A 20,929-nucleotide genomic window follows, 5' to 3' on the forward strand; every position below is an offset into this window, starting at 1 on the left:
GTGCCTTGTCGTTGGTGTCAGTGGGAGGAATTGTGCCTTGCCGTTGGTGTCAGTGGGAGGAATTGTGCCTTGCCGTTGGTGTCAGTGGGAGGAATTGTGCCTTGTCGTTGGTGTCAGTGGGAGGAATTGTGCCTTGTCGTTGGTGTCAGTGGGAGGAATTGTGCCTTGTCGTTGGTGTCAGTGGGAGGAATTGTGCCTTGCCGTTGGTGTCAGTGGGAGGAATTGTGCCTTGCCGTTGGTGTCAGTGGGAGGAATTGTGCCTTGCCGTTGGTGTCAGTGGGAGGAATTGTGCCTTGTCGTTGGTGTCAGTGGGAGGAATTGTGCCTTGTCGTTGGTGTCAGTGGGAGGAATTGTGCCCCGTCGTTGGTGTCAGTGGGAGGAATTGTGCCTTGTCGTTGGTGTCAGTGGGGGGAATTGTTCCTTGTCGTTGGTGTCAGTGGGAGGAATTGTGCCTTGTCGTTGGTGTCAGTGGAAGGAATTGTGCCTTGTCGTTGGTGTCAGTGGGAGGAATTGTGCCTTGTCGTTGGTGTCAGTGGGAGGAATTGTGCCTTGTCGTTGGTGTCAGTGGGAGGAATTGTGCCTTGTCGTTGGTGTCAGTGGGAGGAATTGTGCCTGGTCTTTGGTGTCAGTGGGAGAAATTGTGCCTTGTCGTTGGTGTCAGTGGGAGGAATTGTGCCTTGTCGTTGGTGTCAGTGGGAGGAATTGTGCCTTGTCGTTGGTGTCAGTGGGAGGAATTGTGCCTTGTCGTTGGTGTCAGTGGGAGGAATTGTGCCCCATTGGTATCAGTGGGAGGAATTGTGCCTTGTCGTTGGTGTCAGTGGGAGGAATTGTGCCTTGTCGTTGGTGTCAGTGGGAGGAATTGTGCCTTGTCGTTGGTGTCAGTGGGAGGAATTGTGCCTTGTCGTTGGTGTCAGTGGGAGGAATTGTGCCTTGTCGTTGGTGTCAGTGGAAGGAATTGTGCCTTGTCGTTGGTGTCAGTGGAAGGAATTGTACCTTGTCGTTGGTGTCAGTGGGAGGAATTGTGCCCCATTGGTATCAGTGGGAGGAATTGCGCCTTGTCATTGGTGTCATTGGGAGGAACAGTGCCTTATCATTGGTATTATTTAGAATGGTGCCCCACTGTTGGTGTCAGCGGAAGGGATTGTTCCCCACTGTTGGTGTCAGTGGGAGAAATTGTGCCTTGTCGTTGGTTTTATTTTGAGGAATTGTGCCCCGTTGGTGTCAGTGGGAGTAATTGTGCCTTGTCATTGGTGTCAGTGGAAGGTATTGTTCCCCACTCTTGGTGTCAGTGGAAGGAATTGTGCCCCACTGTTGGTGGCAGTGGCAGGAATGATGTTCCATTGCTGGAGTCAGTGGGTGGAATAGTGCCCCAAGGGCCAGATAAAATCAAGCAAAGGGCCGCATTTGGCCCCAGGGCCACAGTTTGGAGACCCCTGATCTGGAGTATTACTGGAGTGACAGCTCTGAGTCTGCTGGTGATGCCAACATCACATACACATTTAGTTTTACTAATTAAATTGTGCAAGTACATATTGCTGAGAAAATTTCACTTGGCATTTTATGCTAGTTTTAGCACGTGGTTCATGCTACATTCAGGCCTATGCAAGAATATTCAGTCCTAAAGGTAGACCTAGCATTAGATATATTTTGCACACTCAGTAATGTGTCAGTTTACCACTTCCAGATATTACCTCGAACAAGATTCACAGTACTTCCCCTGACAATGCCTTCACCTCCTTCTCTCTCTAAGGCGCAAACGCAGCTCAGCAATGTGAAAAGTCTCATAGGATTTAAAGGCAGGTTATTTAGATCTACTTTTGTCCCGCTGGAAATGTGCCTTCTAGTGTGAAAAAAATGCATAGGTGTGAAAAGGCCCTAACACGGGGGTCAAAGGATAGTAAAATGTATGCCCCTTTCACACTGACACGTTTTTCAGGCAGTATAGCGCAAAAAATAGCGCCTAAATAGTGTCTGAAAAAATCCTGCCCTGCAGTCTTCAGTGTGAGGCTGCATTCACACCTGAGCGTAGGTCGTTCGGTCGTTTTTTCCGGCGTTTTTTCCGGGCGTATTAATGCTTATTTGCGCGTTTGCATACAGCGTCGTCCGACGTTTTTGTACTTCAACGTTTTTTATTTTAGCCAATAGGAAAAATGATCATCTTTTCATCACTTGTTGCTATGTTGGTAGTTTTTTTTTATCTTCTGCCTGGGTGAAATGTTCTATTGATTAAAGCGACAAAACGCTCGTAGCAAACGCTCGTTGTCGCGCTAGTCGCTTGAATCGAGCGTTTCCATTACTTTCTATGGGAAATAGAAACGCTCAAAAACGCCCAAACCGCCCGATTCGCGCGAAAAAGGGTCCGGAACTTGTTTGAGCTTCAGGCGTTCGGCGTCAGGCGTTTTGGAGTGGAGATGTTAACCATCTCTATAGGGAATAATGTATTTTTTCCCCTCTAGCGTTTTTGAGCGTCGCGCTTTAGGCGACAAAACGCTCAGGTGTGAATGCAGCCTGAAAGTCCGAAGGCTTTCACACTGAAGCGGTGCGCTAGCAGGACTGCTCCAAAAGTCCTGCTAGCCGCATCTTTGGAGCTGTGAAGGAGCGGGGTGTTAACCGCTCCTCCACTGTTCCTTCCCTTTGAAAGCAATGGTAAACCGGGGTAATACCGCCGGCAATGCGCCTCTGCAGCACCTCCTGCGCCCAGTGTCAGTGAGCTCGATCAGAAGATGGGAGTCAGCGTGTGAGCGGGGGTTGATAAGAGGACAGGCACTATCAGATTTGATGATGACCTCTGACCTTTTTGTCTCATCAATAGAAGCTCCTGTAATTGTATTTCGACAGATCCCCTACAGGGATTAGATTTATGAGTTAGCATTAAGGTGGGTTACACTGTTATGGGTCACTGGGTGACAAGAGGTTAAATTTACTAAGCTACAAAGATCGATGTTTGCCATGATGATTATGAGGTTTAACAGTCATTAGAAATGTAAAAAAAAAAAATGATATATTGCTGAAAATAATGACCATTATGGCATATAACACACAAAATAAAAGGAGGAGACGGGAAAATTGGGACTTTATATAAGGCAACGACTATTTCCTATTTTCAATGACTAAATGGATTCATATAATGTTCCCACAGTGACTCCAGCTACTGACATTATTATTATTATTTCAGGTACTTATATAGCGCCGTCAATTTACGTAGTACTTTTACATATACATTGTACATTCACATCAGCCCCTACCCTCAAGGAGCTTACAACCTAAGGTCCCTAAAGCCTCCTACACGTGATCGGATTTTCCGATGGGAATTGCGTGTTGACAGACTGTTGGCCAAAAATCTGACGGTTCTGTACGCTCTATCGGACAACTGTTGTCGAATTTTCGGCGGACAAATGTTGGATGGCAGGCTTTAAAATTTTCTGCGGGCAATGGTCTGTGATTTTCTGATCGTGTGTACACAAGTCCATCATACAAAAGTCCAAAGTACAAACACGCATGCTCGGAAGCAATGCTCACCAAACACAACATTAGCAGAAGGTGCCCAAAGGGTGGACCTAAAGAGCTGAAAAAAACACGTAGTACGTCACTACGTTCGTGTTTGTTGGCCGACATTTGTGTGCCATTTGTATGCAAGACAAAACCCTGGCCAACGCCCTTCGGACAAAAGTCAGATGCTTTGTCTGTGGAAAATCCGGTTGTGTTTACGAGGCTTAGCCCCGTTCACACCTAGGCGTATATACGCCTGTAGTGCGACGCCGCAGCCGCCCCTGAGACGCTGGAGGGATGATTTCACATTGCCCTCTATGGAGATGGTTCACATCTCCACGCTGAACGGCGAACGCCATTTGCCTGCCGCCTGAAAACAAATTGCGGAACAAAACGCTGCAATTTGTCGCCGCAATTCGCGGGACAAAACGCCGCGATTTTGTACGACAAGGTGTGAATGCAGCCTTAAAGTGCCCCAATCCTCCTCTTCTGGGGTCCCACGGCGGCTCCTCCCCGCAATAAATAACCCCCTCTGAGAAGCTCTCTCCCGAGCGTATTACCTTGTGGGCACGCTCCCGTGTCAGACACTTTGCGTCCATAGCCGCCGAGTGTATGACTCAGGCCCTGCCCCCCGGCATTCACGTCATTGGATTTGATTGACAGCAACGGGAGCCAAATAATATTTTTAACCTATACCCTACTCTAGGTAAGAGTGGTTGGGATATCTTTTTGTTGTTCCCTCTGTCTCCTTTTTCCCCTTTTTTACCTACCATCATACTATCTTGGCATTTATATTCTAATATAGATACATCTAATCTACATCTGCTCCTGATGAGTGGAAGTTATCCACAAAACGCACAGAGCTTTCCTACGATGCAACGTCACAGCAATTATGTGCATATTATCAGATTTTATTTTTTACCATAATGCATTGTTCCTATGCATGTATATATTATCATGTTTATATGTCATTATGCCTATATTGACTTCTGGGTATACATACCAAATGTCCATTACAATATTATCATGTTGGAATACTTGTGTGTATATATTTATTAGACGTGTGCATTCGTTTTCGTCCGAATTTCAGGTATTATTGTAATAACAAACGATAACTGAAAGATCCGACATAAACAAATGGTTTATTTTCGTTTTCCTTGCGGTCGAATGTGCCTAACCTTAACGCTAAAGGACCCGGCCAGTTTTTACGATTCGGCACTGCGTCGCCAAACAAAATTGGCGTCCTTTTTTTCCCACAAATAGAGCTTTATTTTGGTGGTATTTGATCACCTCTGCGTTTTTTTGTTTTTTTTTGCGCTATAAACAAAAATAGAGCGACAATTTTGAAAAAAAATCAATATTTTTTTACTTTTTGCTGTAATAAATATCCCCCAAAAATATCTAAAAAAAAATTATTTTTCCTCATTTTAGGCCGATACGTATTCTTCTACCTATTTTTGGTATAAAAAAAAAATCGCAATAAGCGTTTATCGATTGGTTTGCGCAAAATGTATAGCATTTACAAAATAGGGGATAGATTTATTGCATTTTTATAATTTTTTTAATTTTTTACTACTAATGGCGGCGATCAGCGATTTTTTTCGTGACTGCGACATTATGACACTTTGGACAACTTTGACACATTTTTGGGACCATTGTCATTTTCACAGCAAAAAATGCATTAAAAATGCATTGTTTACTGTGAAAATGACAATTGCAGTTTGGGAGTTAACCACAAGGGGCACTGAAGGGGTTATGTGTGACCTCATGTCTGTTTCTAACTGTAGGGGGGCGTGGCTGTTGGTGTGACGTCATCGATTGTGTTTCCCTATAAATGGGATCACATGATCGATCATGGCGCCACAGTAAAGAACGGGGAAGCTGTGTTTACACACAGCTCTCCCCGTTCTTCAGCTCCGGGACCAATTGCGGGACTCCAACGGCGATCAGGTCCGCGGGTCCCGCGGTCACGGTCACGGAGCTTCAGACCGGGTGCGCGCCCGCGACCCACGGCTGGGCACTTAAAGAGGACGTACAGGTACGTGCTTGTGCCCAGCCGTGCCATTCTGCTGACGTAAATGTGCAGGAGGCGGTCCTTAAGTGGTTAATAAATATAATTATTATTAGTCATACAACAGTAGAATTCTTCTATAGCTTGTAGGTGGGAACATTCGACCGGAAATGTACGATTGCGATTGATTGATTTTTTTTAAAGATTCTATTGAATCTTCTTTTTCTTTTTTTTTTTAAGATTCCGTCAAATCTTCTTAGAACATTCGACGGACACCATAAGCCTTCAATGACAGATTCGACCTTAATTAATTTGGATTTTTTGACGAATGCATTTTTTTAACGAAAAACAAATTAAATAAAAACGAATTTCGGGAGTAACTAAATAAATGTATTTTTCGGACGAAAACTAAATTCCGAAACAAAATATTTCAGTGTGCACATGTCTAATATTTATGAATTATTTAGATGATATTTATTTTTTACTGTTACTAAGGAGTAGGTATACTATTATGCAATTATTAAATATATAGGCCCAGATTCTGAAAGGGCTTATGACGGCGCAACGCAATGTACGCCGTCGTAAGTCCTAATCTGGGCCGTAGAATCAGTTACGCATAGATATCCACTAGATCCGACAAGATTCGACATCATAGAGACATGAAGAAGAGTCGACATAGAGAGAAAAGTTTCGACATTATAGAGACATGAAGAAGAGTCGCTCTTGCGCTGTCGGATCTTAAATGCAATTTTTTTTTTTTGCCGCTTGGTGTCGCCTCCGTCGTTTTCCCCGTCGTGTATGCCAATTAGCAAAATACGCGAATTCCCGAACATGCACGCGGTCAACGCAGTGAAGTTACGACGTTTACGTTAGATTTGCGACGCGTAAAGTTGCCCCTGCTATATGAGGGGCAACCAATGTTAAGTATGGCCGTCGTTCCCGCGTCTAAATTTAAAAATGTACGTTGTTTGCGTAAGTCGTCCGTGAATGGGGCTGGACGCCATTTACGTTCACGTCGAAACCAATGACGTCCTTGCGACGTCATTTAGCGCAATGCACGTCGGGGAATTTTAGGGACGGCGCTTGCGCAGTACGTTCGGCGCCTAATTTAAATGCTCTACGCCCCCTACCCGGCTCATTTGAATTAGGCGGGCTTGCCCTGGGGGATTTACGCTACGCCGCCGCAACTTTACAGGCAAGTTCTTTGTGAATAAAGCACTTGCCTCTAAAACTTGCGGCAGCGTAACGTAAATGACATACGTTATGCCGCCGCAGTTTTACGCCCATCTACGAGAATCTGGGCCATATTATATATCTACTGGTTCGTTCATTTTGAGTTGTGTGCTTCACACAAAGTCCCAACAAAACCCCCTTCCTCCATAATATTTAACACACAAATATGTGACCAGAGCTCAAAATATTCTTCCATCCAAAAAATGCCACCAGCGAAGAGAGGCTGGTCACCTAAAGGGTATTCCAAAATCTCTAAATAGAAATAGAATATAAAAAAATCTCTTCATCCCTCATACATCCCTGTAATACTCACCAGGTCCGGGTGTTCACCTCGTATCGGTACAAATCATCCACCAAGCCATACTTGTTCCCTGGCAGAGCCTTGTACCCTCCATGCACATACGCAGACTTTGTGATCGGATCGTAGACGCTGGTGTGACCGTAACCTCCCTGGACGATGGCGCCCCGTGTCTCTGGAACCAGCCAGGTGTTGGAACCTGAAATAAACCAGAGGGCAACCTTAGCAAAACGTGTAAGCAGAAATGGATACGATGTATCTAAAACTGACACAATATAGTAAAGTAAATATTCAATTTATTTATTCTTTAAACATAGTCATGTAAATAATAATGGTGTGAGAAAATTAGCAGACAAATAATCAATATTAATATAGAGCAGTGGTTTCCAAACTGTGGTCTGGGGGCTGGATGTGGCCATTTGCTTGCCTTTATCCAGCCCAATTCTCCCCACTGACACCAACAATGGGGCATAATTCCACCCACTGACAAAGATATAGAACTATTCCTCCCACTGCCACCAATAATGGGGCACTATTCCTCCAACTGACATCAATAATGGGGCACTATCCCTTCCACTACCACCAATGATAGGGCACAATTCCTCCCACTAACAACAATGATAGAGCACTATTACTCCAACTGAAACCAATGATGGGGCACTACCCCTTCCACTAACACCAATCATGGGGTACTATCCCTCCCACTAACAGCAATGATAGGGCACTATTCCTTCCACTAACACCTATGATGGGGCATATTTCCTCCCAGTGACCATGATGGAGCACTATTACTCCAACTGACAAGAATGATAGAGCACTGTTCCTTCCACTAACACCAATGATGGAGCACTATTACTCCAACTGACACCAATGATGGGGCATTATCCTTTCCACTAACACCAATGACGAGTCACTATGCCTTCCACTGACACCAATGATAGGGTGCCATTCCTCCCACTAAAACCAACGATGGAGCACTATTCCTTCCACTAACACTAATGATAGGGCACAATTCTTCTCACTGACATCTTTGATGGGGCACTATTCCTCCCACTGCCACCAATGATTGGGCACTATTCCTCTCACTGGGGGAGATTCAGAAAGAGATACGACGGCGTATCTCCTGATACGCCGTCGTATCTCTGAGATCCGACGGTTGGATCTATGCGACTGATTCATAGAATCAGGTTACGCATAGATCTCCCTTAGATCCGACAGGTGTAAGTGACTTACACCGTCGGATCTTAGGCTGCAATCTCCCGCCGGCCGCTAGGTGGCGCTTCGGTTTTTTACGCGACGAATATGCAAATTCCGATTTCCGCCGATTCAGAAACGAATGCCCGCCCGTCGCTTTTTTTTTTTTGTCGTTTGCGTTCGGCTTTTTCCGGCGTATACTTACCCCTGCTATATGCAGCGTATCCAATGTTAAGTATGACCGTCGTTCCCGCGCCGAGTTTTGAATTTTTCCGTCGTTTGCGTAAGTAGGTCGCAAATACGGATGGACGTAATTTACGTTCACGCCAAAACCAATGACGTCCTAGCGACGTCATTGGGAGCAATGCACGCCGGTAAAATTCACGGACGGCGCATGCGCATTTAAATTGGCGCGGGGACGCGCCCGATTTAAATACTACACTCCCCCTAGCCGCGGAATTTGAATTCGAGGTAAGTGCTTTCTGAATACTGCACTAGCCTCTCAAATTTGCGCCGGCGGATCGTAAATCAGATAGATTACGTGGATCTAAAGATCCGCTAATCTATCTGAATCTAGTCCACGGACACCATTGACAGAGTGCTATTCTTCCCACTGCCACCAATAATGGGGCACCACCTCTCCCACTGAAACCAATAATAGGGCATCTCCCACTGGCTACAGTCCAACCTCCAAAAGTCTGAAGGAAAGTAACCTGGCCCTTTGTTTAGAACGTTTGGAGACCCCTGATATAGAGCATGACTGCTTGGGGATCTGGGCTTGGTTCCTCAACCTACAAAGGTGGAGACAGTGCCGATCCTGACCTCCCTGGGGCCCATAATCAAAATGACATGTCACATTAAAGTTGAGAAGCGGGGGGGGGGGGGCTGCCGATAGTGACATGTCACATGTCACCGGGGGGGGGTGCCGACTTCTTACCTCTTCTCCCATGCAGCCAGCGAGTTGAGAAGCGGAGTGAGGGGCTAAAAATGACTTCTCACCAGGCGGGGCCTCTAGTAATTTGGGTGGCCCTCCGCAGCGCTTTTCGGGGCCCTATGCGGCTTGCATATTGAGTCTATAGGGTGGATCAGCCCTGGGTGGGGACATTAGGGTGTGGGTTCTGCTGGTGCTGTGACTGTTGTGATTGGCTCAGTGTTCTCCGTACCACACTATGGAATATGGCAGAGCTTTATAAATGGATTATAATAATAGTGTGTGACTGTGTTGGGGACATCAGAGTGTAAACTCCTCTGGTGCAGAGACTGATGTGACAAAGACAACGGGGCAGATCCACAGACAGAGTACGCCGGCGTATCTACTGATACGCCGGCGTACTTTCAAATTACCCGCGTCGTATCTTTAGTTTGAATCCTCAAACCAAGATACGACGGCATCTGGGTTCGATCCGTCAGGTGTACGGCTTCGTACGCCTTCGGATCGTAGATGCAATACTTCGGCGTCCGCTGGGTGGCTTTCACGGTGGCTTACGTCGTCTCTAGACGGCTTTTTCCGGCGTATAGTTAAAGCTGGTATTTTGCGGCGTATAGATAGACTTGCCATGTTAAGTATGGCCGTTGTTCCCGCGTCGAAATTTGAATTTTTTTTTTGTTTTGCGTAAGTCGTCCGTGAATCGGGATGGACGTAACTCACGTCTAAGTTAAAAAAATGACGTCATTTAGCGCAATGCACGGCGGGAAATTTTGAAACGGAGCATGCGCAGTTCATTCGGCGCGGGGAAGCGCTTCATTTAAATGAATCACGCCCCCTAATCGCCGATTTGAATTCTGCCGCCAGAGATACACTACGCCGCCGTAACTTACGGCGCAAATTCTTCCAGGATTCGAACCAGCCAAATGTAAGTTACAGCGGCGTAGCGTATCTCTGATACTCTGCGCCGATCTAATTCTATGTGAATCTGCCCCAACATTCTTTGTAGAACGCAGAACTATATAAAGGAATAAGTAGAAATTGATTAAACAAGTAAACAAAATTGAGCCGTGTGTAATTCTTCCTCCTGTGACCGCACAGCCAGGAGGAAGAGCTGAATTAGAATTCTGTTTTTCTAGATCTAACCATTTCTTCGAGTCTGATTGCAACACGGCCAATTAATATGAGCATGTTAGAAGCTGCGGGCGGTCAAGTCGTTTATAAATAATGTATGGTTCAGGACTGGGATGGAGGACGAGCGAACTGCAGCGCTGCTAAACGGCGCTCGGGAGAGATCACAAGTCTCTTCATATAATCAAAGGAAACTGTGTGATGTCGGATGGCAGACTTCACAGTCTGATTTGAAGTGAAACAGAAGCAGGAACAGCCAGATGGCGGGGGAGGGTTTACAAGACGGAATTATTGGACCTTCAGCTCAGGGGTCAGATACGTGGGCAAATAATACCTGTTCCTATTCATAAGTCAGTGTTGCCAACCTACCAGATTGAAATTTACTGGCGCAGCCACGTTTTTACTGCCATTTCACAAAAGTTACTAAATTACATTTCAGTATTTAGGCTACAAACAAGTACGCTAGGCAAATAGCAATGTGATCTAAGGTAGATATTAAGGTAAAAAAAACATATTTTTGTTATTTTCGATATAATAAGGGCAAATTATTTAGTCACATCATCCCCTGCCTCCATCCCCCTCTGCCACCAACACCCCCTGCCTCCATCTCCCTCTGCCACCAACAGCCCCTGCCTTCACCCCCCTCTGCGGTGCCACAATCTCCCCCTGCCTCCAATCTCCCTTTGCCTCCAATCACCCCCAGGCCCCCTGCCTCCAATCTCCCTCGGCCTCCAATCTCCCTCTGCCTCCAATCTCCCTCTGCCTCCAATCTCCCCCTGCCTCCAATCTCCCCCTGCCTCCAATCTCCCCCTGCCTCCAATCACCCCCAGGCCCCCTGCCTCCAATCACCCCCAGGCCCCCTGCCTCCAATCTCCCCCTGCCTCCACCGCCCCTTGCCTCCATCCCCCTCTACGGTGCCACAAACAACCTCTGTCTCCATCCCCCACCCTCTTCGGTGCCACCATCCCCCTCTGCTTGTGCCACCAACACCCCCTGCCTCCAATCACCCCCTGCCACTAACACCCCCTGCCTCCATCCCCCTCTGCGGTGCCACTGCAGCCACCATCACCCCCTGCCTCCAATCTCCATGCGCAGTTTCAAGCCAAACCTATTTTTAATGGCACATTTCCACAACCACGGACAATTACGAACGGGGGGAAAAAGTGCCCGTTTTTACGAACTGTCCGTAAAAATACGGACGGTTGGCAACACTGTCATAAGTACTAAAACAACTACAACTGGTCACACAAAGCCACAATTATTCTTTGTGTGATTGCATAGTTTATTCCAGGGGTCTCCAATTTTTTTTTGTATTATGACCATATTGTATATTTTCAAAATATTAACAGGCCGAAAAAAAATCCCCATTAGGGTCCCTTTTAAGAGTCCTCCTTACCTCAAGGTCCCCATATATTTTCCCTTACATCAGGGACCCCATCACAATCCCCCCTACATCAGAAGTGGAGACCATAGGCAGCCATTCATGTCCTTAAAGTGGTTGTAAACACTTATATATACGGGACTCAATGAAGTGACTGACCTCAGGTGATCGAGAGGAAGCAAATCCTCCTACATAAGTTGTACTTGTATCTGTAGCCCTTCTCTAGATCTGCTCAAAGTGCTGAATTTTAAAGCGTGTCTGAGAGTTCAGAAAAAAAGGGGTGGAGAGCTATAGTTACACTCTGCAAAGCTCAGTGAGGAGAGCTCTGACAGCTGATTGGAGAAAAGGGACATGCCCCGCCCCCCCTCCCTTCATTCAGCACCAGAGCTGAGGTTGTCAATCAGCTGGAGGTGTCACCATTATTCTCTTGGTTTAAAGTGGTTGTAAACCCATTATATTGAAGGGGTTGTAAAGGTACAATCAGGGCAAAATCGTGGGTGCGCGATATACGCCGATACCCGCTTTCCCGCACCGAGTTTGAACACTGCGCCGGCATATACCGAGCGCAGTACACTCGTGTATAGTCGGGCAGGCTCGGCCCCTCTCGCGCTCACGTCCTGGACATCCAGGACGTCAGCGCGAGAGTAGCCGAGCCTGCCCGACTATACCCGAGTGTACTGCGCTCGGTATATGCCGGCGCAGTGTTCAAACTCGGCGCGGGAAAGCGGGGATCGAGCAGGGAGCACACCGCAGAAGGACGCCGGACCCGACGAAGAGGACACCCGAAGCCGCAGACGGACGCCGGACCCGACAAAGAGGACACCCGAAGCCGCATACGGACCCGACGAAGAGGACACCCGAAGCCGCAGACGGACGCCGGACCCTACGAAGAGGACACCCGAAGCCGCAGATGGACGCCGGACCCGACAAGGCCGCTGATGGACGCCGCGCAAGACACCAAAACTGTAAGTAGTAAAATGTAATAAAATGTTTTTTTTACAGGAATGTCTGGTCCACTTTAGGGGTGCGCGCTATACGCCGGAGCGCGCAATACCCCGATAAATTCGGTAGATCAGCTTCAGACACTTGCGTTTTAATAAATGGGCCACACATGGACAAATTTTTTTTTTTTTGACCGCTTCCCGCAATCTAGTCTTCGCTATTAAACTTCCCCAGTCTTCCGGATGAGATATCAGACAAAAAGCAGAATCAAAGACCTCGGCTGGCGCTCGGCGGGGCAGAAGTGGGGGGGGGGTATCAGAGTTTGCGGTCAGGAGTTCACCCAAACTTTTTTCTCTCTTTTTATTTCCGGATCTCAGATAAGAAACCTTCTTGGCGGAGCAGAGGGTAGAGAATTCAGTGAAGCAGACCCCTGTGATCTCGCTAAAGCAGGTCAACACTGCCGAGTTTATAAAAGGAGTCACAAAGTTCCTGTGGATTACGGCGAGCGTGGCAGCACAACAAACAGGGATTCTCAGCTGCCAGAACAGAGGGCGGATAAAAACCGGCTTCACAGGCTGCGGCTATCTGCAACTGTACCGCTTTGAGAGACGAGAAATTTATTCCACTTCAGGTCTATTCCACTTCAATCGCGGCACGCAGGCGGCCCCGTCTTCATTATTCTTCCTACAGAGAACCGCAAAACAGCGACCGAGCGGCTACACAAAAACATTTAATTTCTGAGGAATAAAACCCTATGCCCCACTGGCAGGAAATTCTTATAATACTTTACATTTAAGAAGGTCTTTCAGCAACTTTACAAGCATGTATAAAAAAAATTGCAGCATGTACTGCGATTTGCCGCGACAAAACAGGTCATTTTAACCTATTTTTTTTTAACAACACATTGTTGTCTATGCCGAACGCCGAAAGCCGCCTGAAAAAAAGGGTCCGGGACTTGTTTTCAGGCGGCAGGCGTACGGCGTTTCGGCGTGAGATGTGAACCATCTCCATAGACAACAATGTCAAATCACCCCTCCAGCAGCACGAGCGTCGGGCGTAAATACGCCAAAGTGTGAATAGGCTCTTAGACAAGGACAAAGCTGCCCTTGAGATCAGTGTCTTTGCCTAGGCTGAGATGATGTCATCAGCCAGGAGGAACAGGAATCGCAATGCTTCTCGCCTCGCACAAGTGTGAACGGCGACTTAAAGGGGTTGTAAAGGTATAATTTTGTTTTCCTAAATAGTTCCTTTACCTTAGTGCAGTCTTCCTCCACAGGGCCGGCCTTAGGTGTTCAGGCGCCCTGTGCGAGCTAATCCCGTGGCGCCCCCCCCCCCCCCATCTTCACCCCCTCGTCACCTAAACATACACAAAGAGGACAAAAATATTTGTAACAAATAATTTGTTTTAATAAACAGACAATTTTAGTGCATGTGCAAACAATCCATGCATCTCTATGGACCCTTTCACACTGAGTCCTGCAAGCAGCATCTTTGGAGCAGCTTTTGGCCGCTAAAAAAAACACCCCTCTCTATAAAAATGCCTTAGGCCCCTTTCACACTGAGGCACTGCAAAAACACATAAAGCACTTGTTAGGCAACACAGTTAAGCCTTTAATTGCCCTAGATCAGGGGTCTCAAACTGCGGCGTGGGGGCCAGATGTGGCCCTTTACTTGCTTTTATCTGGCCCTTGGGGCAATATTTCATCTTCTGACATACAAAATGGGGCACAATTCCTCCTAATGACACCAACAATGGGGCACAATTCCTCCTAATGACACCAACAATGGGGCACAATTCCTCCTAATGACACCAACAATGGGGCACAATTCCTCCTAATGACACCAACAATGGGGCACAATTCCTCCTAATGACACCAACAATGGGGAACAATTTCCTTCTAATAACACCAACAAAGGGGCACAGTTCATCCCAATTACACCAACGATGGGTTATTACTCCTCTCACTGACACCAAAAAATGTGGCATTGTTTAATGCGTCACTGGTTCCCACAAAGTGTCAGATTGTCCATCGCAATATCGCAGCCCCGCTATAAGTCACTGATCTCCTCCATTACTAGAAAAAAAAAAGAAATTCCATAAATATATCCAATAGTTTGTAGACACTTATTAGGATATTTTGTACCAAAAACATTGGCCTAAATCAGTGGTCTCCAAAATGCAGCCCGGGGGCCAGATGTGGCCTTTGCTTGCTTTTATTTCAGCCCTTGGGTACAATTCCTCCTACTACCACCAATGATGGGACACAATTCATCCAATGACACCGATATTGGGGCACAATTTCTCCCAATGACTCCAATGATGTGACACAATTTCTCCCAATGACTCCAATGATGTGACACAATTTCTCTCAATGACACCAATGACGGGACACAATTTCTCCTGACAACACCGATTATAGGGCAACCATTACTCCCATTGACATCAATGATGGGACACAATATCTCTTAATGACACCAATTATGGGGCACAATTTCTCCCATTGACACCAAAGATGGAGCATTGTTTTTTCCCCACTGACATCAAGACCTTTTGTACTCCAAATGGCCCTCCTGAAGCACAAAAAAAAAATTGGATAAGGCCCCTTTCACACGTGCGGACCGTATGTCCGCTGCGGATGAAAACGGGACATACATGGGTCCCTATGTGATTACAGGTGTCAACGACACCCGTAATTTGTCCGCCTCCGCAAAGATCCGCAAAATTGGACGGAAGAAATCCTATTTTTCTTCCGTCTGCCGGATCGGATGAACAAAAATATCATTTTTGCTATATAACATCCATTTTTTTTTTTACGTTTTTTAAAAAAAAACTGGCTCATATCTGGTGCCTGGGAAACAGGTGAGGTGGGAGGAAGGATGACACCTATCAGCCTTCTAGATAAGGTGGAGGGGACGGGCGGCCTTACCGTTACTTTTCTCTAGTCCCGTCCTGTTCTGGTCCCGCTGTTAGACTTTGAACTGCATGCATTACGCATGCACGCAACGGCGCCGCGCTACCCAGGACAGTACCACCTGACCTGAGACAAGACGCGGAGGAGAGGAGGAGGAGGAGGGAGGAACGGAGGGCGTGCCAGCCAGCAGGGGGGACCAGTGTGAGTGTCTTGTCAGACACTTCGGGCGCGTCGGCGCCTCCCCCCCTCTGCAGCGCCGGGTGCCGTGCTGGCTGCCTGCTGAGCAGGGACCCGGACGGCGGCCTCCCGGCACACATCATTTATTTATTTAAAATGATTGCGAGCTGTGACGGCCGCACAGCGCCCCTGTTGTCATGGCGCTCTATGCGGTAGCACAACCCGCACACCGCAAAGGCCGGCCCTGCTCCACCACTTACCTCATCCTTCCATTTTGCTTTTAAATGTCCTTATTTCTTCTGAGAAATCCTCACTTCCTGTTCTTTTGTCTGTAACTCCACACTGTAATGTGAGGCTTTCTCCCTGGTGTGGAGTGCCGTGCTCGCCCCCTCCCTTGGACTACAGGAGAGTCAGGATGCCAACTAACACAGCTCCTTTCTATATCTGCAACATAGAGAGCGCCTTGACTCTCCTGTAGTCCAAGGGAGGGGGCGAGCTCGACACTCCACACCAGGGAGAAAGCCTTGCATTACTGTGTGGAGTTACAGACAGAAGAACAGGAAGTGAGGATTTCTCAGAAGAAATAAGGAAATTTAAAAGCAAAATGGAAGGATGAGGTAAGTGAAGGAGGACTGCACTAAGGTAAAGGAAGCCATTTAGGGGGAAAAAAATTGTACCTTTACAACCCCTTTAAGCCCCATACACACTATTAGATTTTCTGCAGATTTTTGTCTTCAGATTTACCATAGCCATATAATAGGAGGTCATAACTTAAAGGCCTGTACACACGATCGGAAATTCCGACAACAATTGTCGGAGGGACGTGTTTAGTTGGATAATCCGACCGTCTGTACGCTCCATCGGACAATTGTCGGAATTTCCAACAACAAATGTTGGATGGTCATGCTCTCAAATTGTCCGACAAAAAATGTGTTCCGTCTGATCATCCGATCATGTGTACACAAATCCATTGGACTAAAGCCTCGTACACACGGTCGGACATCCAACAAACTTTTACTTGGATTTTTGTCCGAAGGGAGTTGTCCGGTCACACCCATAGCATACACACGCTCAGAGTTTTCTGCAAACTTTTCTAAAACTTTCCTAACATCACATGGTTTTTCTGCTCTTTTCTGCTCTTTACCGCCACCCTTTGGTTAACTTCTGCTATTGTTGGTTGATTTTAACATTTGTACTTGCACTTTGTACAAAAGTTCGATGGCTTGCTGTACACATGTTCGGACTAGGCACCATCGGACTTTTGTTGTCGAAAAGTTTGTCCGTTTGCAGACCCAACTTTTTGTCCGATGAAACCCGAAAAAGTTGGTTCGATGGAGCGTACACACGATCGGACAAATTTGAAAACTTGTTGATTTTGAAGTTTGTTGGCCGAAAGTCTGACCGTGTGTACTGGCCTTAAAATCCAAAGTACAAACACGCATGCTCCGAACCAATGCTAACCATCAGACAACATTAGCAGAAGTTGCCCAAAGGGTGGCGCTAAAGAGCTGAAGAACCACGTAGTTTTGTGGATGTTGGCTGAAAAAGTTCTGCCGTCTGTATGCAGAACAAGTTCATGGCCAACGCTCGTCGTACAAAAAAACACAGGATTTGTCTGATGGAAGTCCGATCGTGTGTACAAGGCTTTCGAGTTCCAATTTGTATGCAATCAGGCAAGCCCTTGCACTACATGGTTTTGGTAAATCTGAAGATAAAAATCTGCAGAAAATCTATCAGATATCCGATGAAGCTGACTTTCATCAGTCTTGCCTACACACCATTGGTTAAAAATCCGATCGTGTCCAACGCGGTGAAGTAAAACACAACAACGCGCAGAGAAAAATTAAGTTCAATGCTTCCGAGCATGCGTCGACTTGATTCTGAGAATGCGTGGATTTTTGACCGATGAATTTCCCCACAGACGATCGTTTTTTTCTATTGGTTTTTTAACCATACGAAAATTTTAAAAACAGGTTCTATTTTTTTTCACCGATGTGAAAAAAACTGATGGGGCCCAGACACGATCGGTTCGTCCAATGAAAACGGACCATCGGACCGTAGGATGCATTAAGGTGAAAAAACACCTTGCACTCTCGGCCCCCATATCCCCCCCGTTTTACTTACCTGAGCAACGAAACTCAGTGGGCTCGTACCCACGATGGTTTTCCTCCAGCTTGAGGCGGCTCGTCATTGGAGAATGATAGCAGAGCAGCCATTGGCTCCTGCTGCTTTCAATCAAATCAATGATGCGGCTCACCGGGGGGTGGAGCCGAGTGATACAGTTGGCGGCTGTAGCTGCCAGCTGTATCCCGGGAGCGCGCCCACAAGCTAACCCCCATGGGAGAGCGCTTCCCAAGAAGGGGGTTAGCTCTTGCAGGGAGGAGCCGAGACGGCCGCCGAGGGACCCCAGAAGACCAGGATCGAGGCCACTCTGTGCAAAATGAACTGCACAGTGGAGGTAAGTATAACATATTTGTTATTTAAAAAAAATATATATACCTTTACAACCCCTTTAATGCGCTATTGCTCCTTCGCTGTCCAATCACAGGCTGGGGGCGGGTCCTTGACCAGACTAGTGCTTCAGCACATTATGCAGGTCCACGATTTGGCAATGCTGTTTGACACGGTTGCTGAAGTAAAAATAGTTCAAAAGACAACTGCTCGCCCGCAACTCCGATTCAAGAATCTGCACTTCCCATCCAGCTCTGTAAGCCGAGCTCAGGCCGCAGCCGGGAGACGCCGCACTATTTTATTCCGCTCGTCATTTTAAAGTACATTTATTGTTGTAAGATGGATGAGTGTGCTAGAGAGGTTTATAGGATAGAAGTTTTGGTGGAAGGCCCGCCGTAAAGCTCAGGAACCCAGAGACAAATCCTTGCTTAGTGACTTAGCGACAGTTGTGCGGTTTTATGTGCGACGGAAAGGTCAGGCAAGAGTCATTCCTGAAATCTGACCACATAAAATTCTGGAAAAATACATTTATATATGTGGTGGGTCACGGATCTTTTAGGCACATATAACTACTTTGTGATAGATATAATAGGATAAAATATTTCTTTACATTACAATAGAAAATTTCGCAGTCCGGCTTCTTTCGGCAACTCGCGACGCGCTGTATGCGCCGGTCGGAAGCATGTCAATCAATTAGCATGTGAATAGGAACGCCCAGTCCCGCAGATTACATACCCGGAAACCGCGGTGAAAATATAGATAAAACGGTATGTACGGCAATAAAATTAAAAAATTCAGCATAATGTCATCACAACTCGGCTCAATGTAATGTTAGAAAAAAATTTTTGGGCGAACCCCCGCTTTAAGCTTTGACAATAAAACCTGGAAGCTGATTGGTTCCGGTGCACAGCTGCACCAGTTTTAGTAAATCTCCCCCTCAGAGTCATATACAGTATATAAAGACTTTAAACAGATTCTGACTCTACCAGTGAATGTTCATAGAAGTCACCTTGAGCCTCTTGCTGCAATTCTTTGAAATTTTATGAGGTATTACTAACCTAAAAGAAAATAAATTTTCCTCTAGACAGTCTTAGGGAGAGGAAAAAATAGAAAAGGCTTTATAATTTGAGTTAGTAAAATTCCCTTTTGAGATTTATGAGTGTTTTGGCAGACAGAAAGGACGGCGCCCAATTGAGGATCACAGGACTGCCTGCTGTACACCGGGCCTCTGCTTGCGTACCACATTCACTGAAACGGTACAACTGGATATAATCAGGAGAGGAGAGTTAGATAGAATACCGAGCAGAGTCTTCCAGCAGTGCAGAGTATTTCAGGAGAGGAGAGTAATGCCGCATACACACGATCGGAATTTCCGACAAGAAAAGTTTGATGTGAGCTTTTGGTCGAAAATTCCAACCGTGTGTAGGCCCCATCTAAATTTTTTCTGTCGGAATTTCCGGCAGCAAAAATTTGAGAGCTGGTTCTCAAATTTTCCGACGGGAAAAGTTCTTGGCAGAAATTCTGATCATCTGTATGCAATTCTGAGGCCCCGTACACACGGTCGGACAAAACCGATGAGAATGGACCGAAGTTCAGTTTCATTGGACCACACCGACCGTGTGTATAGCCCAATTGGTCTGTTTTCCTTCGGTCCAAAATTTTAAAACATGCTTTAAAATCGAACCGATGGACCGCTGCCCGATCGGTCCAAACCGATGGTTAGTACAGAAAAGCATCGGTTCAAAACCCGCGCATGCTCAGAATCAAGTCGACGCAAGCTTGGAAGCATTGAAATTCGTTTTATTCAGCACGTCGTGTGTTTGACGTCACCGCGTTCTGACCCGATCGGTTTTTGGAACGATGGTGTGTACGCACATCAGACCATCAGGCCACTTCAGCGGTGAACCGATGGAAATGGCCCGTCGGACCCTTCTCATCGGTTTGGAACGACCGTGTGTACGCGGCCTGGCGCGCAAAAAAGAAAACACGCATGCTCTGAATCAATTTGACGCATGCTCGGAATCATTGAACTTAATTTTTCTCGGCTCGTTGTAGTGTTGTACGTCACTGTGTTCTTGATGGTCGGAATTTTGTGTGACCGTGTGTATGCAACACAAGTTTGAGCCAAAATTACGTTGGAAAAAAAAAAACGTTTTTTTTTTTTGTTGGAATTTCCGATCGGCATTAGATATAGGAAGGGGCAGAGTCCTCAGCTGTCCAGAGTATTTTAGGAGAGGAGAGTTATATAGCATAAGAAGCAGAGTCCTCCAGTGGTGCAGAGTATTTCAGGGGAGGAGAATTAGAGGAAGGAGCAGAGTCCTCCAGCAGGGCAGAGTATTTTAGGAGAGGAGTGTTAGATAGAGGAAAGAGCAGAGTCCTCCAGCAGTGCAGAGTATTTCAGGAGAGGAGAGTTGGGTAGAGGAAGGAGCAGAGTCCTCCAGCAGTGCAGATTATTGCAGGAGAGGAGAGTTGGGTAGAGGAAGGAGCAGAGTCCTCCAGCAGTGCAGATTATTTCAGGAGAGGAGAGTTAGAGGAAGGAGCAGAGTTTTACAGGAGTAGAAAGTTTTTCTGGCACATATAGATTTGTTTTCCATTCAGCCTGCAGGCTGAGCAGAAAAACATCTAATGTTTTTCATGTCATGGAAAAAAGCGAAGTTTTTCTCGACATGACTCCTCTCAAGCCTGCCTTGCACACACACGATCGTGATAAAAAATGCTCGAGCAAAGCGCGGTGACATACAACACGTACGACGGCACTATAAAGGGGAAGTTCCAATCGAATGGC

At 46.6% G+C, this 20,929-nt stretch overlaps 1 protein-coding gene across 1 annotated transcript in view; it reads right to left on the minus strand.

Moving 5' to 3' along the window:
- ATRNL1 (attractin like 1) overlaps window positions 1-20,929 on the minus strand; it is an 859,416-nt gene that overhangs the window by 632,219 nt on the left and 206,268 nt on the right. The window contains exon 9 of the mRNA XM_040361535.1: window positions 7,047-7,230. Within this exon, the coding sequence (XP_040217469.1) occupies window positions 7,047-7,230 (184 nt within the window). The remainder of the gene's footprint in view (window positions 1-7,046; window positions 7,231-20,929) is intronic.

This window comes from Rana temporaria, chromosome 8 (assembly GCF_905171775.1).
Source record: "Rana temporaria chromosome 8, aRanTem1.1, whole genome shotgun sequence".
Classification (NCBI taxonomy): Eukaryota; Metazoa; Chordata; class Amphibia; order Anura; family Ranidae; genus Rana; species Rana temporaria.